Source organism: Antechinus flavipes, chromosome 1, assembly GCF_016432865.1.
Source record: "Antechinus flavipes isolate AdamAnt ecotype Samford, QLD, Australia chromosome 1, AdamAnt_v2, whole genome shotgun sequence".
NCBI classification, from domain to species: Eukaryota; Metazoa; Chordata; class Mammalia; order Dasyuromorphia; family Dasyuridae; genus Antechinus; species Antechinus flavipes.
In genome coordinates, this window is record NC_067398.1 from 577,899,907 (window position 1) to 577,925,471 (window position 25,565).

The 25,565-nt window shown below is 35.8% G+C and overlaps 1 protein-coding gene across 2 annotated transcripts in view; it reads right to left on the reverse strand.

Annotated features, from left to right (window-relative positions):
• Positions 1-21,612, reverse strand: part of CDH17 (cadherin 17) — a 75,401-nt gene extending 53,789 nt beyond the window's left edge. The window contains exons 1-2 of one of the 2 annotated variants that reach the window (XM_051970851.1): positions 21,516-21,612; positions 10,258-10,328 (exon numbers count right to left, since the gene is read on the reverse strand). In XM_051970851.1, coding sequence (XP_051826811.1) covers positions 10,258-10,308 — 51 coding nt within the window. In that variant the 5' untranslated portion in view covers positions 10,309-10,328; positions 21,516-21,612. Of the gene's footprint in view, positions 1-10,257; positions 12,099-21,515 lie in introns of those variants that run through there. The other variant, XM_051970852.1, reaches the window with a different exon arrangement.
• Positions 21,613-25,565: the final 3,953 nt, after the last annotated feature.

Sequence of the window (25,565 nt, forward strand, 5' to 3'; positions counted from 1 at the left end):
TAGGACCTGCAGCTCTGACCAGAGAGGATCTCTCACCCCAGTTCTTGCACCTCATCATTTGGTTCCTTGGCTGGGAATCCCCAAGAATCTGGACAAGGTAAAGCCTTTTCTTGTTGTCTATTCTATAGCTAGGATGATCCAAATTCCCAGGAAAATTTGGATTGTTGCAGCTCCATGTTCAGGCAGAATGCTCTTTCAGGGATGCCTGAAATGAATTCCTGCATTTTCTGACAAAAGTTCCCTTAACCAGGGAGCACTTCATCATCTCTTCATCTTTAGGGACGCCTAGAGAAGAATGAGAAACTATAGAATCAGGGAAACTAAGACTTGTGGCAAAATAGGACAGAATACCTCCATTTCTAAGGATTCTTCCTTAGGAAGTCTCTTAAAAAACAAAGACAAATTTGGCTTGAAAGATCTCAAAACTAAATAAAGTTTAAATTAAAACAGCATTGCAGGATGCTGCTTAAACTTGCTGAAAAGAAATCAAACTCCCTCCTTCCTGCTCCTCTAGGGAAATGGACATCCCTATCCAATCCCTATCAGGAGGCTTCTGAATCCCTTCCAGAACAAGACCTTATGTCTGGCAATATCTCTTTAGCTCTATCTCCCTCACCTGAACCAGATCCTGACTCTTTTTTCTCCTCAGGATACTGATTTTAATCTCTTCCCCCTGGGAGAAGCAGCAAACTCTCAGGGAGACACTCAGAGCAGAGGTGCCTCTTTTGATGTCAAATCTCTCCTAGACTAAGGAAAAACATGACCATTACTCTGAGGAACCCACCCAGCTTTTTGAGGGGTCCAAGGCCAATGCCCTTCTTGATCTTTCTTGGGGAGATGTTAATATTAAATAATCTGCCCTAGACACGTGAAGAAAACTGCAGAAGCCAGTTTGGGGCCCTCAAATTTCTCCCTCAGCTGATAGAAGCACTTTTTGGAGTCTTTAACGATGGGGATCAAACTAAAGCAGAGGAGAGAGGCCACAGAATTAAAGAAAGATTTGGAGAAAAGTCCCTACCCTTGCCTGTTGACATTTCCAGGAACTATAGAGGTTCCTGCTTTCATGGAAACTGTCCCAGGAAACTCCCCAGTCCTTGCCCTGAGGGGCACTGGAGGAAATTCTGCCTACAGGGAACAAGCTGCCCTCCCCCAGTGCCCTGTCCTCCAGCAGGAGTTTGGGGCTTGATCAAGCTCCCCCTCCACCACAACATCGGAACCTTGGCTATCCCCAGATGTGGCCAATAAGACAATTGAATTTCTCTTTCCTATGAGGACTTCTTCATTCTCACTCTGGCACTCTGCTCTCACTTATCCCTCCCCCCATAGAGTGGGGATTACAGGGGAACTTAAAAGCTGTCTTGACACCTTTGCTCTGCCTCCCCAAATGACCTGTCATTTAAATGCTCATTTCTTATTATTCCCTCCTAGTCTGATCCCTTATTGGGGCAAGATTAATAGTGAAATTGGGGACCCAATTTTCTCTTCTCAGACCTCCAGATGACCTTTTTGTGCTGCTCCCAAAGATCTCCCATATTGAAATCTGGGAGAAAATAGATTTCTCTACTCCAGTCTAAGCCAGGATTGAGATATTTCTTAAGTACAAACTTTTGGAGCCACTTAACTGCTTTCTTATCTTGATGTACAGTCCCAAAAGGCAGGACCATGCCGGGGCGATCCCAGACCTGTCCCCTATTTCTCAAAGAAACTGGATTCAGTTTTCTAGGATGACCCTTCTGCCTTAAAGCAGTGGCTGCCACGGCTCTTTTAATTGAAGAAGGCTCAAAATTAACCTTGGAACAGCCATTAGAGGTTTTAACCTCCCCCTTAGGTTCAGAGCATTTTAGAAGCCAAAGGCCACTAGTGGCTCAAGAGTGGGAAGATAGTTAGATATCAGGCTCTCCTGCCAGATACTCCTGACCTGACTCTCCCGGTGTGCCATTCCCTTAACTCCGCCATCCTGCTCCCTGAAAACACTCAATCAGAAGACGTTATTCATAGAGGCTATTGTTCTTTAAATGAAGGGGAATTCACTCCAGGTGAAGGGAATCAGGCTTATGGTTCAGTTGTCCATGTTGCTGATTGTTTGCCCCGATCATGGCAACTTTAATTCCCCAACTCCTGATTCCTGCAAAGGGTCTGCACATGTGCCCCTTGCAGAGGGTTCAAACTGCTTTCGGCTGAAAGCTAGCTGAAAGGCTAGGGAGCTTCATGGGCAGTGGTGGCGTTCAGGATTCTTGTGGGGGGAGGAATCAGCATCCTTAAGGCAGCCAACAGATGGGACCTTTTGCAAAGGTCCATTCCCAAACATCACCATGTCTACCCTAGATAACACCCCACTTTTAATCTGCTCCTGAGATTTGTTTCCTCCAGGCTCTAAACTACAAACTTCTAATTACTCCTTCATCCTGAAGATCTTGGAACTCCACATCTCCTGGACTGAGTTGCTGCAATCTCCAGATCTCACACTTCCCCTCCTGGCTTAGACCCCCAATGAATGTAGGGACAGCTCTATGACCCAACTTGAAGCAGTTACAGAAAATGAGACTTTCGTCAAATGAATTTGGGTATGGACTGCTTGAGGGAGGAAATGATGTAAATTGTGTCCCCTTTAACCTTTTGTGGGGCCCTTAAAATGTGTCCCCTTTAATCTGTGAAAAAAGGGTGATTTGGGGTCTCAAGCTCTCCCCTGGGAAAAGCACATCTTTCCCAGACTACATCCTTTCCAAGTTAAGTAATCTCATTCAATTGGAGATCTCAGCCTGATAGTCCTCTATTGATTGGCTCAAACTGCTCCCAGATAAATATAAATAATCTCATTCAATTTTGAATTGAATTGAAACTTCAAGCCTCAAATGACTAATAAAAGACAAGGGCTTTGTCTTTTAAAGAGCTGAAACTCTTGAATTGATGCACTGAGGTTGGACAACCAAGCACTTAATGCTAATTACTGATTGGACAATACTCTATAAGCATATGCTTGGAAAATGGCCCTTCCCACTATTCTGTGTTGGCTCGATTATTGGTATATACAGAGAATTGCAGGAGGGACTAGGGGGTGGGATAAGACTAGCCAGAGTCACTTTTGGGTGGGAGACAAAGAGGAGAGGTCATGGAGAACTGCATCCATTCAATTCCCTTCTACCCCTAAAGACCAAGAATAAAGATCAAGGACTTTTGCTTATCCTGACTCTGGCTGATTCTAAGGCATCCAGGGATCTAACTCTGAACCCCGAATCTTCACAAACATCCTAAACAGGACCTTGCCCACTGGTGAAGATATCTTCTTCTCAGTGTAACTCACCTTTGCTTATTCCCTGCCCACTAAGAAGGCTGCCTTCCTAGCACGCTGTCTTCTTAGGGGAAATACAATTTCTTTTCCTACAAATCAGATGCAAACTCCTCCATGAAGTATTCTCTGATCTGCAATTTTGTTATTAGCTTTCCCCTTCAGATTTCATTGGTGATATGTTATTTGGTATTATCCAAAAGTTTGCTGAGTCACCTTGTACCAGTCTGAGAGAGCCAATTGTTAAAATTTCAGAGTGACATTTACACCTCAGGAATTGACAAATGCTACAAATCAGATTCAAATTTATTGTTTTGTTGACTGTTTAGGCTTAAGAAAGTGATGGAGAAAGCATAAATAATGCATATTAAACTTAAAAATATATCCCATGTGCATTTTTTAAAAGAGAAGTAAATGCTAAGTGTTAAACAGCATAGCCCTCATTGTAGTTGTCTATGGTAGTGTTTTTTTCTCCTCTAATTAGATTGTAAATGTCTTGGTAGATGGAAGGGGATCAGTTTATGTTTTTGATAAACTTTTTTTCTTCCCTATATCTAATGCAGTATTATGCAAGTAATTATTAAAGGCATCAATAACAAACTGAGGCTCAGTTCAGTTAAGTGATTTGTCCAGGGTTACATAGCAAATAGGTGGACCAGAATTCAAGAGACCTTGAATTCTATGTGATCTTAGGTTTCTCTGAGTATTCATTCATTTTTCCATCCTTTAAAGAAAGTAGTTTGACCAAGAGGTCTAACGTTCTGCATTTTCAGATGATTGATTGTGATCAAGTCATAATCCCTTGAGAGTTACAGATACCCTGCTTAGTAAACAAACTGTGCAGACTTTCCTTTGCTCTCAGACTATTTCTCAAAGTCGTTTTTAAAACTGAAGGGTAAATTCAGCTTTGTAAAGCTGACTTTAAATTCATATTTGACACTTCATAAACCCAGGATGTTTCGGGAAGATCTTGCTTTTAATATTTTAAGAGACTGATATGGTACACATGAAAGAATGTCAGTGCTGGGATAGTTATGAGGAAGCCACATGGCTAACTTCTGAATGCCTAATTATTGATTCTGATTTCTAAATGAATGTGATTGTATAAAACCTCTTGAACTTTCAATAAATAAGTCCAATAGCAACAGCACGAGAGAGAATTTTATATCAACTAAAGAACACTCCATCCAAGGTCAGATTGTTTTTTTACACTTAAAGATTTTTTTAATGGAGCCTTTTAACTTCCCCTTCACTTTCATCTACAAAGATTCTTTCTCTCCTGCTAGGATAATAATAATAATATTAACAATTATACACTAATATACATATAGCCTTTGAGAAAAAAATGTTTCATTTTCATATTTGTATCTATCCCCATTGGCTATCACAGTACCTCCTACACAGTAGGTGCTTAATGGATGCATGCTGAGATAACTATATAAATATGCATGCATATATTGGATTTAACATATATTTTAACATATTTAACGTGTATTGGACTCCTTGCCATCTAGGGGAGGTATTGGGGGGAAGGAGAGAAAAATTTGGAATAGAAGTTTTGCAAGAGTCCTTGTTGAAAAATTACCCATGCATATATTTTGTAAATAAAAACCTTTAATAAAATAAAATAAAATATTTTTTTAAAATTGGAAAAAAAAAGTGAATGCATGCTAGTTGCTAAATTATCAGCTGTCTTGTAGAAGGTTTTCTTTTTCATATATGTGTTTGACAAGATTGTCTCTGTGATTCCTTCTTAATTCAAAGATTTTGTGAGTCCATGACCTTATGAATGAGGAAACTTAAGTATGCTCTGGTAGGGAAAGGCTCATAGAACTTGATTCTGATGAACTTGATATTTTCAAATTGTAGTTCATAATATTTCATATTGTGGGGATAATCATCAAAGCATTTTTTCAAACCCTTCATAATCAATTAATGAGAGATAACAAAGTGAATAGAGAATTGACCGATTAATTTAGTACAAATTTTACTTCTTATACATCCTCTATATGTGTGTATTTGTGCATGTACACATATATACATGTATATGTATATACTCAAATGTTGGTGTACATATAATATAAAATACACATAACTGTGTACATATATGTACATACATATATGCACATATAATATAAAATATAGATACATATATATTTATTATTTATTTACAATAGGTATTGCATATATTTTATCCTTTTTTTACAAATGAAATTGGAAATTGAGACTTGTCCTAGATCTCAAAGTTAATAAGTATCTGAGGCAGGATTTGAACCCAGTTCTACCTTTCCAAAATCCAGCCCACTCTCTACAAAATCATAACTGTCTCATTTGTTGACATACAAGGCTGTTACAAATCAAGGTATGATCTCTGTTGCACTGAATCTAGCTGTATTAAAGCAACCATGCAGAATGTGTTGAAATATGTTTTCAAAAGCTCAAGAGGACACAGGAAATATCCTACGGAGTCCAGGCTGCTTAACATTGTTGCTGTCCTGGGTGACAACGCTGGCATGTTTGGTGAGGGGCTAGTTCAACATTCCAGTTTCTCTCCTGGGGGATCTTAAAGATGACCAGTAGGCATGAATGCCATGTCCTAGAATTCCGTTGGAAGGAAATCCTAGACTGCTCTCCTTAGTTTAATAATAATTCACTTGTATTAGATTGTTTTCTACTTCTGCTTTTCATTATTCCTACCTTCTAGTTATTTACCAATGATGACTCTATCAGCATTAATTTCTCTAAAATTTACACAAACCTAAAACCTATTTGTATTTTTAGCCTATCCCTCCATTTAAGATAACTGGTTGCTAACATTTTTTTTCTGTAAGATAGCATTTTCTGAGGGACCTGTATGTGCCAAAATGTTTGTAGCAGCCCTGTTTGTAGTGGCTAGAAACTAGAAAATGAATGGATGCCCATCAATTGGAGAATGGCTGGGTAAATTGTGGTATATGAATGTTATGGAATATTATTGTTCTGTAAGAAATGACCAGCAGGATGAATACAGAGAGGACTGGCGAGACTTACATGAACTGATGCTAAGTGAAATGAGCAGAACCAGGAGATCATTATATACTTCAACAACGATATTGTATGAGGATGTATTCTGATGGAAGTGGATTTCTTTGACAAAGAGACCTGAGTTTCAATTGATAAATGACGGACAAAAGCAGCTACACCCAAAGAAAGAACACTGGGAAACGAATGTGAACTATCTGCATTTTTGTTTTTCTTCCCGGGTTATTTATACCTTCTGAATCCAATTCTCCCTATGCAACAAGAGAACTGTTCGGTTCTGCAAACATATATTGTATCTAGGATATACTGCAACATATCCAACATATAAAGGACTGCTTGCCATCTAGGGGAGGGGGTGGAGGGAGGGAGGGAAAAAAAATCGGAACAGAAACGAGTGTCAATATAAAGTAATTATTAAATAAAAATTTTAAAAAACATCCTATTGAAACGAGAAAAAATAAAAAAAGAAAAAAAGATAGCATTTTCTGCTTTAAAAAAAAAAGCTTCTTCCAAGTTTGAGCAGAGATATCTAATATTCTAATATTATTAGAGTATTCTAATATTCCAGAATGGATGTTTATCTTATGGATATACCTTTCATGACTTCAGTTTTCTTCCCCCTTTTATCTTTTTTTAAGTTGGTTATGTATTGTCCTTTAAAGACCTTCTCTGATTTCAAGACCTCTGAAGGTCTTGAAAGCTATGTCAAAGAAGCAAATAAACTCTGGTAACTAGTAAGTTGAAATCTTTTCATACAGATCTAGTGACATAGCAAGACCACATTAGCAAAGTTCCTGAAGGCTTCCCTCCAGAGGGACTACATTCCAGGGGAGTTTTTACTACAGCAACCCTAGAAGTTGTAGAGAAGCTCTGATTTGGAAGGAGTCCCTCTCCAGTGAATTCTCAGTTCCCCTCTATTCAAGTAAAGAAAGCTGGGTGGGACAATAAATGGTACAATAACCTTGTAATTCTTCAGTTCATAAAACACTTAAGTACCTAGTCTGCAACAGCTGATGCAGTGAGTAGATCACTAGACTTGGGGAGAAAAAACTCTATCTCAAATTCTTTTTTTAGTCTCTTACTAACTTTGTGACATTGAACAAATTGTATAAATTTTCTCAACCTCAATTTTTATATTTGCTAAAGGGATAATCAACAAGTCTGTTCATGGGATTGTTGGAAGACATAATAAGATGTCTATAAAGAAATTTGCCAAAGTTTTAATGGTAAATAAATGTGAGTTCAACTACAAAATGAGCTAGAAAAGGAAATGGCAATCCATTCCAAGAAAATTCCAAATAAGTTCACAGAGTTGGATATGACTGAAATGACTGAACAGCAAGTGTAAACCAAAGATAGATATGAAACAGTCTCTCTCCTCCAGGAACCTATATAACAAAGAAGGGTGACATCGTGTACCTTGTTGATCTTACGCAAATAGATAAATATAATAGCCATCTAAAGTAAATTCATATTTCAGAAGGGAGCACTGAGTGGGATTAGATAGAAAGGAGGAATGGAGCAAGAGATCCCTCACGTAGGAAGCAGCACCCAAACTGAATCTTGAAGGGTGATATGGATTGTAAGAAACACATCCTGATATCTATCAATATTTATTCCACTTTTCATATGAGTGAGAATATCATGATAAAATTAACTCATGATTATATAACATTTGAAGGCTTAATTTATGTCTCCAGACAATATTGTAAAGTAAGGAAAGAAGAGAATAATTGTTTAGTAAGCACCTACTATGTAGCAGGCACTGCCAAGTACTTTACAAATATTATTTTATTTGATCTTCAAAACCACACTGGAAAGTAGGGGTTATTGTTATCACCATTTTATAGTTGAAGAAACAAAAGAAGGCAGAGACTAAATGACTTCCTCAGGATTGTCACCAGCCAGGAAGTATGGAAGGCTTTAAATTCAGGTCTTTCTAAGTCCAGCCCCCAGCATTCTATACATCATACCATCTAGTTCCCTCTAGGTAGTCAGTCTAAATTCTAAATTCTAAATTAACCTCTCCCTTACCTTGGCCTCTCACAATTTCTATTTTCCTTCAAAAACAGCTCATCAACCACTTCTGACATGGATCTTTCTTGATTCTCTTAACTGCTGATGCCAGGTAGGGTCAAAAAGATCTAAGTTTAAATCCTGCCCAGATAGTGTTATTGTCCCTTAACCTTTCATTGAAATGGGGACAAAGATAACAGCAATCTCATAATAGCCTAGGCAAAGCACATATAAATCTTTTTTTATTAAAATAAATCCTTTAAGAGGGATGTAAGTGCTATTATTAACTATTATATGTGTACATGTAGTCTTCCCTTAGTAAAGCATAGGCTTCTTTATGGTATAAACTGTCATTTTTTCCCTTTTTTATCCCTTACTGGGGTATGTAGCACAGAGGCATTACTTAATAAATGTTTACCAATTAATTGTTTATTCCCGTTGAAGATTTTGAAATTAAGCTTCAGAGAGAGAAAACTTATTCACGACTTCACAGCTAATGAGGATCAGGATCAGGATTCAGGCCCAAGTGTTTTAATTCTCCACCTAGCATGGTACTATGACTTTCCCCCATTATATCATTATCACTGTCCCACCAATAATAGCAGCTTCTTCCCAGCATATAGAGGGCGGCTTCACTATAAAGAAATAATTACAGAAGTATGGTATTTGACTTCAGGGTTCAAAGTTCAGGTTTTATATCATGGCCATTGATCTCTCTTCCTGTCCATTAAAATTACTAAGGGAGCTATAAAAGTTTCAAAACTCTTGTACACTCTATGAGTCACTAAAGTTAATATATCCAGGGTTGGCAGGAACAAGCCAACTGCCATAAACTGTGATAAGACACTAAGAGTTTCTTCAGAAATAGTGGGAACCTCCCCAAACTCTATTTGTGCATATTTCTGTTGAATTTAGCATCCAAAGTGGAGGGTGGATAGCAAAAATTAAACCAGTGACCAACTGGCAGTGGCAGGCTTGCCATACTTATGGCAAAACCAGGGAAAGCTCCTCAGAGTTTAATGTGAATTGTATACTAGCCTAAGGAAAAGCTGTGAAGGAGTGAGGTTTGTCAGTGATGCCTTGAGATGTACCTTTACTCTGCTTATCTCTATACCCACAGCCTCATCCACTGTCTACAAAGCCCAGTGACCTCAGGCTCTCTCCTTTCATTTCTTTTCTAATCTTGTTCCTGTAAAGGATCAGGAAAACATTCCTGATAAAGTACAAAGGTCTTCTGCTATAAAACTTCAGTATATTCCCTGCATTTTAACAGATCATCAAATCCTTAAGCTCAAGGAATCAGTCAATCAAAAATTGTTAAATATGTATTATATGCCAGGTATTGTGCTGGGTTTTGGGGTCACAAAAACAAAAGTAAACAAATTCCCGCATTTTAATGAGAGAGACAACATCATACAACATATATAGCTATATTCAAAGCACATGCAAAGTAGGGGAGGGGGCGATGTAACACACCTGGGGGACAGGAACTTGATTTGAGTCTTGAAGAAAGAAAGGTTTCAAGAGATAGGAACTCCCACCTTCTGACTTAGCAAAGTATAATGCAGTGGAGAAGGAGTACATCTCCCTTCTGACACATCCTGACAGTACAGCTATGGCCAAATCATTTACCCACTCAGGATCTTTTATATCCTCCCCATATATTGACCCAGGTTTGGATTTGCATTTGTTCTACAGGAAAGTTTTGTTTTGTTTTTTTAATTTTTTTAAACAGGGATTCTACTCTGATTGGCTCTCCCTGACAAGATCCCCCTGCTAAAGATTGAGAAAAAGAGAAAGGAAATTTGGGGAATCCACTGAAAGAGGAGGGAAGAAAAACAAGGCAGAAGGGGGAGCAAGAAAGGGACACAAAATACTTAAGTTGTCAGCACATTGTCTAGTAAAAAATAGAAAGGAAAACTGTCGGATCTTACCAAATAAAGTAAAAGAAGCAACAGTGACTGAAAGGAGGCTTGAGTCAGCATGTTTTCTTTGATTCAAACTCCTGTGGAAAAACCAGAGATAAAAAAAATCAATAACTCTTCAAACCATCAGTTTTTCCTTTTATAAAAGATCAATATTTTATTTCTTTTTCTAAGGCCAGGAAAAAAGAATACAGGGCTTGATTTAAAGTCAGGCACATAGGTGTGAATCTTGTCTTCAACACTTAATTGCATAGTGACTATGAGCAAGTTAATTCACTTCTTTCAGCCTCAATTGCCTCATCTTTAAAATGGAGACAATAACTTGCCTTAGAGGGGGGTTGTGGTGAGATTCAAATGAGATTTTTCTAAAGAATTCTCATTCTCTCTCTCTCTCTCTCTCTCTCTCTTTCTTTTTCTCTCTTTCTCTATCTAATTTTTCTTTTTTTCCTTCAGTCCTTTTCTTTTTTCCTTCCCTGCCTCCTTCCCTTCCATTCCATTTTCTTTCCTTTCCTTCCCTCTTTCTTTTCTTCCCTTCCTCTTTTCTTTTTCTTTCTTTCCTCTTTTCTTTATCTTTCTTCCTCCATCCTTCCTTTCTTTCCTTTCCTTCCTCCTTCCTTTCTTTCTCCCTCTTCCTCTTTCTTTCTTTCCTTCCTTTTCCTTTTTCTTTCTTTCCTTCTTTATCTCTTTCTTCCTTTCTTTTTCCAGGACATTTTTGCAGGATTTCCAGGATCTATTGCATGCATACTCTATTGTCTCATTAGTTGAATATAGGCCCACTCTTTCTCTTTGTCCTTTCCTTCTCCCCCTTTGAGTTGAGGATATGTATAGAAAGTGCTTTACAAACAGTTAAGCCTCCAGGAGAAAGAAATTAGTCTTAATTAATCCTATAAGTGTACAAATGGGAAATTGGTCCAGGTCCTTGCTTTGTCTCCTATTCGTTGTCACACCAAATCTTACCTCTGATACATTATTCCTGTGTCCTTAGGTCCATTAATTAGCCCTGAGTTTCTTATCTATAAAAGAAAAGGATTGGCCTAGATGGCCCCTGACACCCCTTCCAGTCTGAGAGCCTGGATTCCTTTGATGAAATTCAAGACAATTCATAACTGCTCTTAAGGTCTGAGAGAAACGTTCCATATTATCTGAAAAGGAAGGTTGCTGCTTAGATGCAACACTATTTAGAGTCAATTCCTCTAAATAATTTTTATGATAAGGGTGTATAATGCTATCAGCCACTCAAAACATCTTCACTTCCTTGATCCTCTGGGATTCATTCCACTACAAAAGCCAAAGATTTCATGATGCAATCACATTATCTTTCTACAGCCTGTATGGCTGCTGAGGCAGGGATTATTATCCCCATTTGTCAGGCAAGGAAATGAAGCACAGATCTTAGCTAATTGGCAAAACCAGGTCCAGAATCTAGGTTGACTCACTTCTAGCCCTAGGCTTATCCTCTTAATTGAAAATTCTTATGCATGAAAAATCAGAGAAGCATAAAAATTAAGAGCTAGAAGGCGTTTTAGAAGTCATATCAGACAGCAACAATAATGCCTAGTGTATATATAGCATATTAAAGTTTACAAAGTGTTTTATCTTATTTAATCCTCACAACATCTCTGGGAGTCAGGTGCTATTATATCCCCAAATTACAGGGAAGGAAACTGAGGCAAGCAGAAGTTAAGTGAAATACCCAGGTCATACACCTAATAAGTGTCTGAGGATGGATTTGAACTATTCACTGTGCCATATGGTACATCGTTTTGGAGATCTAGACACAAAGGCCCAGACTCTCTGGGCCCCACCTAGAGACTTTCAAGTCTCCTATCTGCCATTACCAATCTTCAAATGCTTAAAAAGTCACTTTCCCATTAGAATCAGTTTGACTAATGTATCTAGATGTCAAATTAAACTCAGTTTATTTTATCTTTTTGAAAGATCAATTAGTTCATTAATTTGAATACCTCCATCATCAATGCAGCCTGAAATCCCTTCTTGCTTTGGTAGATGGATTTTCCAGATACTTTAATGTAAAAAAATTTTTCTTAACTACTTTATGGCCAATATTTTGGTGAGCATTCTCTACAGACTATTAATTAAGCAAATCCCTAGACAATAGAAATGACTAAGATGATATTAAAAGCCTTCTTTCCAGCCTAGCATAAAGTTGTCAGTGCTTATTATAACCTGTTGGCTTGGCCAGCAAGAAGTTATAACTCAATGAGACACTGGAAAAAAACAGAGGTTGGGTTTATTTTTCTATTAAACAAAAATAAATTCTATGAATCATCTTATTTTTGTTTGGTATTTTTAATACTATGAGTTAACAATTCACATTTCAGCATTCATAGTCTTTCAAGGTTTATAAAGTACTTTGGTCACAAAAAAATTATAAAATAGGTAGTGCAAATATTCTTAGGCACATTCTTCAGATGAGAAAACTGAGGTTCTGTGAAGTTACACAACATGCCCAGGGTGTCAGAATCTGTAAATATCAGAGGTAGGATTAAAATCAAGGTTTCCTTACTCTACAATCCAGCATTTTATCTACTGTGCCATGTCTTTAAACCCATAAATGTAAATGCCCAGTGCACACTAATGCCTACAAAATACAATGACCATATTAACTGATCCATCAGCATAGAATTATTAAGCATCTATCATGTGTCAGTCTTACATTAGATACCAGAGATATCCCCCAAAAGATGAAACAGTTCCTGCCCTCAAAAAGTTTATAGACTATCTAAGGAGAGTAGATAGATAGATAGATAGGTAGATAGATAGATAGATAGATAGATATAATAGAAAGATAGAGTGCAAAGATAGACATATATCTCTCTCTCTACATATATATGCATGTGTGTATGAGATATAAACAGCATAAATTAGGTAATTAGGGAGAAAGAACACTTACAATTGTGAGAATCAGGAAAGCCCTCATTTAATAAATAGTACCAACTGAACTTTGGAGAAAACTAGGGATTTTAAAAAATGAAGTGAGAATAAAGTACATTCCTGAGGCGGACGACAGACTGTGAAAAGACAAGGAGATAAAGGATGGAATGGCCTATAAGAACACTAAGAAATCTGGCTGACTGGACCATAAATAAAAGGAAAGAGACTAATATAATAAGGTTGGAAAGATAGGTAGGAGGCAGGCTGTGAATGGGCTGTAACAAAGAAGTTTGAAAGAAGTACACAAAAGATAACTCAAATTATTTGTATGAGGAAATCAGCAAACACTGCAAATCAGGGATGAATTTATTATTTTGATGATTGTCTAGACTTAAGAAAGTGATGGATAAAATGTTAATAATACAGATTAAATTTTAAAATATTTCTTAGATACAGTTTGGACAGCCAGTTATCAAATAGAGCTATTAGGTGATATAGTAAATAGAACACCAGTCCTGGAGTCAGTAATATTTGAGTTTAAATCTAACATCAGACACTTATTAACTGTGTGATCCTGGGCAAATCACTTAATCCTGTTTGCCTCAGTTTCTCATCTGTAAAAATGAACTGAAGAAATAAATGGCAAACCATTCTGTTATCATTGCCAAGAAATCCCTGAAGGGTTCATAAAGAACTGGACACAGTTGAAAAACAAAAAACAAACAACAAGAAACACATCATTGACTTAGTGGTTCCAAGAAGCCACTGATGTTGAGCAGGGAATTGACCTGCTTTAGGACCTGTGCTTTAGGAGTGTTACTTTAATAAACATACATTAGTGATATCATGCTATATAATGAAACACAAATTTCTGAGTTTTAAATATTTCAGTTTCATGAATGGAATTTGATTATTGCCAAACATTTTCGAATGTTTAAAATTGACATACTATAAATAGGTTGACACATTTTAATTCTCAAAGCATTAGAAAGTACAAATGCTTTTAAAAACAAGCCTTTTGAATTATTTTTGGATTTAATTAAACTTGTATTGTTAGCAAAGAATGTTATTTCAAACAGACTAATGATTTCTATTTCTCAGTAAATAGATGGGCAGCATTGGACAAGAAGTGGTCACCACTTCATTTTAAGTAATGTTGGTGGCATTTCTGGTCTCCCATTGAACTCAATTGAAATTGGACTCAAATGGAGAAGAGATAAAAATAAAATATCAAATAGATCAAAAAAGTATTTTTATTTTAGATTGATATTCAGGGAAGCCATTTCCTATTTTTGTAAATCCAGAAAATAAAGACAGGGATGAGTTTATGATGCATGTTTTCTGTCACATTTATTCTGTTCTATTAAGAATAAATCATTGGGGGCAGCTAAGTAGTGCAGTGGATAGAGAGCATCTGCCCTGAATTCAGGAGGACCTGAGTTCAAATCTGATATCAGACACTTCCTGGCTATGTGACCCTGGGTAAGCCACTTAATCCCATTGTCTCAGCAAAATAAGTGAATTTAACGAATAAATAAGTAATCTTTGTTCATTGCTATTACCAGCCTTCTATCATGTACTTGGGGACAAAATAATTTGCAACCTTAGTTTTCCTTTTAATCCAATTGTTGATCTTTTTTTTGCCAAAATCAGAATGTATTAGTTCTGAATTCAAGTGTTTTACAGGCTTTCTTTTGAGAAGAAGTGGGGGAGCAATGTTTTTTAAAAGATGGAGCTCTCCTCCTGGAATCAGGATAGACCCGGGTTGAAATCCCATCTGTAATATTTGTAATCTGGGTAGCCTTAGGTAAATTATATAACTTTTTCTGTGCTTCATTTACCTCTTTTGTTAAATAAAGAAGTGTCTTGCAGCTCTAATCTATGCTCCTAGGATCCTAATTTATCTTGCCATCCTATTAGTCAGTTGAGACCTTTTCAAGTAGCACAATACCACTCCTCCTTTCATAACTTAGAATTCAAAAACTCCCTCCATAAACAGAATCCTTATCTCCACAGAGGTATCTCACATGACCAAGTGAAGTAGAATTACATAGTTCATTGAAGAGGAAAAACCCTACTTGTACCAGGATTATATAAAATATGAACTTTAACCTCTCCAGCAAGGCTTTGTTAAACTTTTTCTCTGCATGGAAATCAGTTACATTGAACATTGTCATAAACAAGCCTCTGAATTTGAGTCATAAAGTCCTTTTAATGATAGGCAAGGTACACTCTGTTTTAAATTACTTTTGACAAAGACTTACAATATAGTTTTAGTTTTACCAAGACAATATTTAGAAGAGGATTGAAGGAAACTTCCAGATAATTTCAGTGATATTTTTGTCTAAATTATCCAAACCAAAAATAAGTACTCTATCTTTTTCTAGGGTCTGTCTGGATAGCAGACCACTGAAGAGTGAAACTGTCAATTTTTGTTAAACTACTATTTCCCCCTTTTTCTGAAGCAGAACCCTGAAAGTCTTTCATATATCTCTTTTTAATCTAATCATTATATATATTATATATACACATATAAGCACCAAATATTGTCCATGGCAACTAACTGGGAAATCCTGAGGACACAGGAAAAAAGTTTTAAAGTCCATATTCATGATTGGAAAGTCTTTAGGCTTCCATTTTGTTTGAATGAAAAACCATATCTCTTTAGTTCTAGACACTTGTTTTGCTGGCATCTTGTTTCAAACATTCATTCTCAAATAGTGTTTGTCCTGAGGATAATTCAGACTTCATAATCAAAAGAACTATATCATTAGTAGCAACACTGATACCCTTCCTCATATTGAGACATTTAAAAAAAATAAAGTTCTGGATTCATTTGAAGTCCTGCCATGTACCAGAGACATCATGAACCACCATTCCTCATCACATTTTAAGTTTAGTACATTCTATGTTGTTTTTTAAGTGTCCTTCACTTAATGTCTACTGTCTCTATTCAAGAAGTAATTCGAGGGATACAGTTCATGTTCTCAAAGTCAGCTTCTGGCACTAAAATAACTCTTCTTTCTTCAGCAGCCATTTTGAGTTTTCCAAAGAAGGATTATATTTCAGGAAAACATAGCCTCTCCTCACCTTCTACCCTTTACATCTACCTTCTAATTTGTAAATTACATTATGAACTTCAAATCTTGCCAAAACAGAGACTTGAGAGGCTAGAGATTGGGGCAGTGGTATGCTGGTAAGTATTTAAGAACCAACAGGGGTGGGGGGCAATATATTCAGGACACATTTTTAAGTTTATTATTAACCTTTTCTCTTAAGTCTAGACAATCCACAAAACAAGAAATCAAGCCCTGATTAAATACTCACATTGAAAATGTATTAGTTCTCAGAGCCGGTACACCCCTATTTAGGAATCTTTTTGTATTGAACTCTTTATATTGTAATCATGCAAGGCAGAAACTATCCCAATGAAATCACTCATCGAGGATAATTCATTCTTTACAGGGGCTCCAATGCACTTAAAAGGATTTTTAAAATTTTCAGAGTAGAACAAAAACGTAACAATGTGAACTCTTTACAAATTCTCTTAAAGGGAGCTTTTGTCATATCTTCCTTTATCTCAGTAAATACAGTGAATCTCTAGGCTCCAGGTCTCCAAGTCTGTGAATCACTCAACAGACAAGTACTTTTCTCCTACAGAAAGAAGCTGACAAACGGGTGAATTACAGGAAGCTAAAAATCATTCATCACAACCTATTCTCTTGATATTTTTAAGTGCTTTGAACTTAATGCCTACCACTATGGCAAAGTCAGCTGCACTAAAGAGCTGATGGCCAAGGAGCTGATAAATCCCAGAATGAATGACTGGAGTGGCTATTTTAAAACACTATGGAGAGCACACCCAGGTTGCACACACCTGGAAAGCCAGGTTTCACTCACCAGGATGAAACAACCACAGGTGCCCTGGGCAACAATTATCTTAGTTCCATTTTGGAGAGCACTAATTTGGCACAGCAAGCCCAAGTTAGGATTCATGGTCAGATATAAATGAAGATCAAATTAAAACTCTGCTCACAGCATTCTTCTATAAGTGGTTTTCAGATAAAACATGCACATCTTTTTTTAGTTTGGCTAGAAGGTTTTGGCACCAATTATATTATATAAGGATTATTAAGACAGAGAAAGATTTGACTAATTTGCACTCCTGACTAAGAGACCTAATCAAAGAAGAAAGAGGCGGGGAGAGGGGGGGGGGAGAGAAAGAGAGAGAGAGAGAAAGAGACAGAGACAGAGACAGAGACAAACAGAGACAGAGAGACAGTGAGAGAGAAGAAGAGAGAGAGAGGGAAAAAGAGAGAGAGAGAGAGAGAGAGAGAGAGAGAGAGAGGAGAGAGAGAGAGAGAGAGAGAGAGGAGAGAGAGAGAGAGAGAGAGAGAGAGAGAGGAGAGAGAGAGAGAGAGAGAGAGAGAGAGAGGCATAGAGGGAGCAGAAGAGGGAGGAAGGAAGGAAAGAAAGGAAGAAGGAAGGGAAATACTATTCCTCACGGCAATATTATCTTACCTAAAGAGAAGGGAATGAAACTGAATGGCTTATTTTCTATGAGCTGTTGATAGTGGGAAAAAAAGGGGAGAGAGAAGGAGAAGAAGAAGGAGTTAAAAAAAGAGAAAGGTGTGGGGAGTGAGAGAGAGAGAGAGGAAGAAAGAAAGAAAGAAAGAAAGAAAGAAAGAAAGAAAGAAAGAAAGAAAGAAAGAAAGAAAGAAAGAAAGAAAGAAAGAAAGAAAGAAAGAAAGAAAGAAAGAAAGAAAGAAAGAAAGGAAGGAAGGAAGGAAGGAAGGAAGGAAGGAAGGAAGAAGAAAGAAAGATGGGGAAGAGAGCAGAAAGAGAAAGTAAGGAAGGAGATATGTACACTTTGGGAATTTGCGCTAAATTTCACAAAATGAGATATGAAAGTTATCCCAATGCTTAAAAATTTGAAATTGCATAAAAAGAAAATAGGGGATTATTCAATTTACAGAAGAATTCACAAGTTAACTTTACATAGCAGCTCTCTTAGAAAATTTTTTAAAAGATTTAAATTTTTAAACTACCATATCAGGCAATTTCAAAGTCCCAAATTATTAGTATTTTTTTAAAATTTAATTGCTTAAATTGTTTTAGATTTATTAGCTTAAGACGACACTCAGACTTTTGGGCCATTCTATATTTTCTTGTTTGGTCCTTAAGGAGCTCTATAGGGATAATCTTACAGAAATCATTTTACTGATTTTCCATTTTAGCTCCCTAACACTCAGAGCAAGTATATAGTTTGTCCATGATCATAGGTAAGTGTTGCAAATGGAATTTGAACCCAGGTAGTCAGGACTCACAACCCAGTTTTGCATTCTCAATTTTTAATCTTTGTATCATGAATACCTTTTCCCAACTGGTAAAGCATATGGATTTTCAAGAATGATATCAGAATAATGATTTGAGTACATTCTCTAAGAAGACCTGAGAAAGTTTCAAAGGGAAACAAAGGATTTTCTCTATTCCAACCTCAGAAGCCTAATAATACCAGTGACCAAAGAAACAGTTTAGAATCATTGTTTCATTGTTTTTAAATGAATTTTATAATTTATTGAGTAATTTAAATATTCATGTGCAATTTGTTATTTATTTGCATAAATTCTTACAAGTGCTTTTTAAAATAGCCTTTATAGTGTGCTTAAAAGAATTTTGTTAAGGTCATAAACTCTTGTTAATGTCCTGGTGTTTCATTATGATGCTTTTTTGCTGAAAATAAAATTCAAAATAAAGAATTTACAACTTAGACCCCCATCCAGGGAAGTCTTCGAGGTGGCTTTGAAAGAGCCAAAAAAGTTTTTTTTAACCTAAAAAGTATCATTGTGGCTTGAACTTTGAACGCAGCAAGGCTTCATTCAATGTGAGTGTTTAGCCCACAGGTTTCCTCTTGCTAAACAGAAACTTAACCACAGATAGCAATTAAGTTAAAAGTGATCTCTTGAATTGTGAGAATTTTTTTTTGACTGTCAGAGGAGCATATATGAATGATATCATAGATCTGATTCAAGTGCTCAAGGACTCGGTATTCCAGTTAAAATGGATTACTTTCTGCTCCTAAATAAGCTCTGCCTTCTCCATGGTATTGCTCATGCTGTTCTCTGTTCCTGGATCACCTTGCTTCCTTTTATTCTCCTACTAAATCCCTACCCATACTTTAAAGATTTCTAATCCATAAGTGAATGATTGTTGTCACTAGTTAATGACAACCTTCCCCCTTGTATGTTGCAGACAGTAAAATTTTATTTTTAACTTTCCACAGAATTGATAATATTCATTATCATAGTTAATTGTGCTTTTGTATTATTCTCTGACTGAAGTGAAAACTCCATGAGAGTAGGAACTATGTATAATCTAAATCTTTTTATTTCCCTCAGTACCTTGCATAATGTTCTGAAAACAACTAGGTGCTTAATAAGTTTGTGTGTTGAATAAGTGAATGAATTGATGAATCTCTGAAGAAATAAGTGGGATGACTTCTTGGCTCTTTCCTAATCTATTTTCCCTCACAGTAAAAGAAAAGTAGATTACTTCTGTGCTCTCTGGAAATTGACTTTGGCATTGAAATCAGAAAGAAATAGCATCAAACGTTTATTTAATTTTCCTTTGGGAATAAAGGCGTCCTATCTGGGGTAGAGTGATGCCATTAACATTAGTGACCTTTCCTTTCCACTCATGTCCTAGAAATTTTGGAGCTCTGTATCCTGGTCTGGGTGTGTACTTGTACTGTGTGTATCCATTATAATAAATGGTTTAATAAATATATTTTTGAGAAGTTGTGTTTCCTGATAGAGGAGGCTGTAACTAATGTCATATGAACTTCTCTCTCTCTAGAAGTGGGCTCAAAATCTGAGCCACCTGTTTAATTTTTTTTTATGGCACATGTATATTTTGTGAAGGATATATTGTGTTTCCTTACATGAGAAATAACTTTTTCTGTAGAATTATAGACTGTTAGAACTGGAGCTTAGAGGCAATCCAATCCAACCCTCTCATTTTACAGATAAGACTACCAACACCCATACCATTAAAGTGACCTTTCCAAGGTTATGAAACAAGGCAGAAGAACCAGGAACAGAATGCAGGTCTTCTCATTAAAAAAAAAAAAAAAAAAAAAAGAGGACAAAGAAACAGGAGAGGAAGAAGAGGAGGCAGTTGAGGAGAAAGAAGAGAAAATAGAAGGGAGGTAAAAGAGGAGGAAGTAGAGAGGAAGAAGAAAAGAAAAAAGGAAGAGAAGAAGGAGGAGGAGAAGGGGAGTGGAAGGAGAAAGTAGAAAAGAAGAAAAGGAAAAGGAGGAGGAGAAGGGGAATGGAAGGAGAAAGTAGAAAAGAAGAAAAGGAAAAGGAGGAAGAGAGGAGGGAGAAGAGGAAGAGAAACAGGAGGAAAAGGAAGAGGAGGAAGGAAAGGAAAAGGAGGAGGAGAAGAAGGGGAAGCAGGAAAAAGAAAAAATTGATTTTGGATCTGAGAAGCTATGGAATTACAATTAATTTCAAACCTTAGGAAAGCATTGGCAAACTGCATTTCCTCTAACTATAGATACTTGAATACTAGATATTTGAGTACCTGTAGATAGTACAGTAGATATTTAAAGAATTAGGCTAACATTAATTTCTTAGTATATTTTTTTCTTCTCTCCCCCACCCTCCAATGCATATGTGTCTTTTCCCCTTGGATTTTAATTTTCCTTTACAAAGTTTTTTTCATATTAGGAAGCTCTTCACATCAGGAAGTCCTTTCAGCTTCTGGCAATTTTAATTGATGATCATTCCTAGTTTCTACTTTTCTGACAAGCCCTGGGGTTCTCAGTTTTTGCAGAGGTTTCTAGCTTAGTATCAATTACTTGATGCTAAAAAGGAGATATGTATTCATATTTCAGAAATGGCAAGAGTTCCCTCACACCTTAAGACCAGAATCTTTTTAACTTTCAGATATATAGCAAAAAAATCAATCAATTAATTAATTAATAATGGCTGAACACTTGTCCTGAGCTTCCAACAGAAGAAAAACACTTCCGTGAGTTTTCCACTTAGCAGTATTTACCTTTTCAAATGAATTTTTAAAAATCAAACTAAATAGCAAGGCATAATGAAGCAAAAATAAACAAGCAAAAACCTCTTTGAATAAAAAATAAAATTTAGTTAACTCAAAAATAAGTCACCCTTCCCAACAATGCTATCATTTACTCTCCATAGACCAATTCTAAAAGCTTGATAAGCTTTATTTTAGAATTTATTTAATTCTAAAATTTTATTCTAGAATTTATTTAATTCTAGAATTTCCACCACAAATTTCACTTTTATGTTTCAGTCACTAAAATTTTATCTATATAGTTTAGAGAGGTCAAGTCTTACCTTTCATTGAGGAATGAACAGAAGACTCCTTAAAATATATTTTCTTCTATTACTGTCTTAAGACTGCTTACTTTCTTCCTGTGATCCTCCCTCTGAACTGTTTCTAGCCTCTCCTGAACAGTTTCTGATTCATTAGCTTCTTCCTGTACGTTTTGGTCAAACATTAACTATATTTTTTATTGATTTTCAGGGATTATCAAAATGTATGTAGGGTCATAAATGATGCATTACATTCACTCTATGAAGGTATGATTTTGTATTAAAGAAAAATGTAAATTACACTTAATATGCTTCTTACTTTTTGATCACAATTCATATTTTTGCAAGCACCAATTTTAATTGTCTTTATGCCAAAATGGATCAATGATAAACAAAGCAAGGAAATTCCCTATAATGATATTATTTGTGGCTCCCCACAAGGAAGAAAATTTTGGGGATAAAAAAGTTCAAAGTTTATTTTTTCTATAAAGATCCAGATGAATTGAGAATTTTTTTCTACAAGGATTGTCCAGAAAATTTGCAGATATATCCTTGACTTCAAAAAATAGGAAACAGAAAAGAGAGAGAAAAGGAGGGAGAGAGAAGGAAAGGGTGAGGAGAAGAAGAGAAAGAGAGACAGAGGCAGAGAAAAACAGAGAGACAGAGAAAGACAGAGACAGAGAGAAAGAAACAGAGACTAAAACAGCAGCAGGGAGATAGTTGATTAGCGAAAGAGTTGTAAAATGATTCAGAAAGGAGAGGAGTATCTGATGCTGGCATGTCTACTCAGATAAGACTACCCATCCCCAAATGTGTGCAAAATTAGAGAACTTATTTTTTTTCTCAGCAAGAAAGACAAATAGAACACTTCCCACATATTATATTAATGTATTTATTTTTGTGCTTTTAGAAAGTGACCAACCAGAATAGAATCTGTGTTATATGACTCCTTGATGTCTATCATGGATATATTTTCTCCAGCAAAACATGAGAAGACTTCATTCTATGTGCTTTTTCTCATTCTCATGCTCCCATAAATTTCCCAAAGAGTATTCTCTACCTAGTGTGGGACAGGCCTTCCATTGAAGCTTATATTTTGTCATCTCTTCTTGCTTGCTCTTGAAATATAATCATCTCACCTCCTTTTCACATATTTTATTGATGATGTCACTTATGACAGTTCTTTTATATAAGTAATTATTTGTCATATGCTTTAGCTTACTTCCAACCCTCTTTCCCCTCCCCCCCAACACACTGTTTTTTACGTATTTAGAAATCATTATATTCCATGACTCAGAGCCAGATAACATTACTGGAAGGATATTAGTTTTTAAAAAATGAAGTTTTTGTATCAGGAAGCAGCTTAGGATGACCAAAATTATTGCACAATTTCCAAGATGCAATCTAGAGTACTTTTTTAAAAAATTCAAAACTGGACCTAGTTCATCATCCATCTTTAGTAATCATACAAGATGTTTGTACTGATGGACTAGTTAAAAAGATTGTCTATCCAATTGCACATCATAATTTGGGCAATATATAGTCATTATCCACTTGGTTTTTGCTGTGTGAATTGCTAAGTCACTTTCCTTTGAATAGCAATGGTTCCCACTGGCAAAACCTTATTCTTAAAGTCTAATGGAATTAGTAAAATGTGGCCACTAATACTACCATCTAAAGAATCTTATTAGCCATAAGAAATCTCACTTCCATTTAGACTCTATGTAGTCTATTCCAAATGACTGGCAAATTTATTTGCCTTCTTATTTAATGCTTCACTTAAATAATCACTGGATGATGTTGAAGTATATATTTAAGTCCAGAAAGGACCATAGAGACCATGTGATCCAAGCCTTCATTTCATATCCCTCTAATTACAAATTCAGTATTTCTTCTGATGTGACCATGATGCTTTCCTTAATGCTAACATTTCATTGAAGGAAGACTTTTATAGCTGCATTTTCCTTTTCTAAAACAAATTGTTTTTAAAGTCATCGATAAATAATAAACTTAATAAGATATAATATAGTTGAACTAAGTAGAAGAGTGGCAAGAGCTCTGAATTTTGAGTCAGGAAAGAACTGAGTTCAAATCCAGCCTCAGATATTTACTGATTGTAGGATCTGGAAAGTCACTTAACTTTTATCTGCCTCATTTTCTTTAATTATAAAATGGAGGAGTCATAATAGTATCTACCACCCAGAGCTGTGAGGATTAAATGAGAAAATATTTGTAGAGTTCCTGGCATATAGTAGGTACTAAATTAGTGCTTGTTTTCTTCCTTCTTTATAACCTTTCACTTAATAGTATGACTGAAAATGTGATCCACTATTAAAAAACAACACACCATTTTCCCAAGCTTGTCTAACCTTTCTGATATTTTCAACAAGAATAATTTTAAAATATTCAACAAAGTAAATAGATGGAGATAAATTGTAGATAATAATAATAGTTGGCATTTATATAATGTCTACTATGAGCTAAGCATATACTAAGTACCTTTGCAAATATTATGTCATTTGATTCTCACAACAAACCTAGATGTTAGGTGCTATGATTATCCTCATTTTACAATTGAGGAAATTGAGGCAGACAGAAATTAAGTGACTTGTTCAGGGTCACATAGCTAGCAAGTATCTGAAGTCAAATTTGAACTCAGATACTGCTGACTCCAGTCCCAGGATATCTATTCATATCCTGACAGATAATTTTCATAAATATTTTATAGGGATGAGAAAATAAACTTATAGTTCAATAGTTGCTCATATATTTTCATTAACTTTTTTTCTTTAGGGGATAGGAATTATCTTTTTCCTTCTTTTGTAATTTTTTTCTTCATAAATATTTTAAAAATTGACCCCTTTGAAAATATGTTGCCTCCAGAATAAATTTCTCCTCTATGAATTATTGTGGGCAGCTAAGTAGGATAGCTCTCTGGACTTAGAACTCTGGACTTAGAATCAGAAAGACTTATTTTCATGAGTTCAATTCTGGCCTAAGATATTTGCTAGTTGTGTGATCCTAGACAAGTCACCTGATCCTGTTTGCTTCATTTGTAAAATGAGCTGGAGAAGAAAATGGCAAACCACTCTATTATCTTTGCCATGAAAACCTCAAATAGGGTCACAAAGTGTCAGACACAACTGAACAGCAACAATAATGTCAATTATTTCAGATCTACCTGTTCTCCCCATATTTGTCATCTCAATAATAAATTTTATGAGTTGTAACATAAATATATTTACTTATATTTATATAACAAATTTAAGTAACAAATTTTTCCCCATATAAATATGATAATAAATAATCAGTAGTAAACACATTAGGCGCTAAGCTATTATGCTGTAAATATTCCAATATAATCAATGTTGTCTCTATAGAAATCCTGACAAATTTGTTCCATTAGGCATCCACCTATTTGTGTTCCTCCTTCTATATTCATCTACAATGAATATAGATTGGTTTGATCTTAGTTGAGTTAGAGAATATTTTAGGTAGAGGGGGAGTGTGGTAGAGTGTACAGAACAAGGCTCAATATCAGGAATAATTTGGTTCCTGCTACTTTAATAGACTATTTTTTAAACAATGAGTGAGTCACTTAATTATCTGAATCTTAGTTTCCTCATCAATACAATGTGGCTAATAACACCTATGGTACTTACCTACTAGGTCATTGATATGAGATTCCAATGTGAAATGCTTTGCAAACTTTTAAAAGCTCTTTATAAAGGTCAGCTATTATTATAATTGTTTCACACTAATGCTTCTCAGCTTTATGAGGTAATACTGGTACTTAAAAACTTCCATGCTCCTCTTCCATAATATTTTGCAAGTAATCTCGGTTGCTACTCCTGGTTATCATCCCTCTCCTTCTGACAAAGAGAGTGAATATTATTTTAGTTGTGGTGATTTGGGTGGCTCCTTAAGAAATAACATCATCAAAATGTCTTTTCTTTTATTCATTTCCCATTTTTCCAAGCTAGCAGTCTGAATTGTTTAGTTAAGAATTCTTATAATTGCATAGTCTTCTCATTTTTATCCCCCTTTAAAAATAATTGTTAATATTCTTTT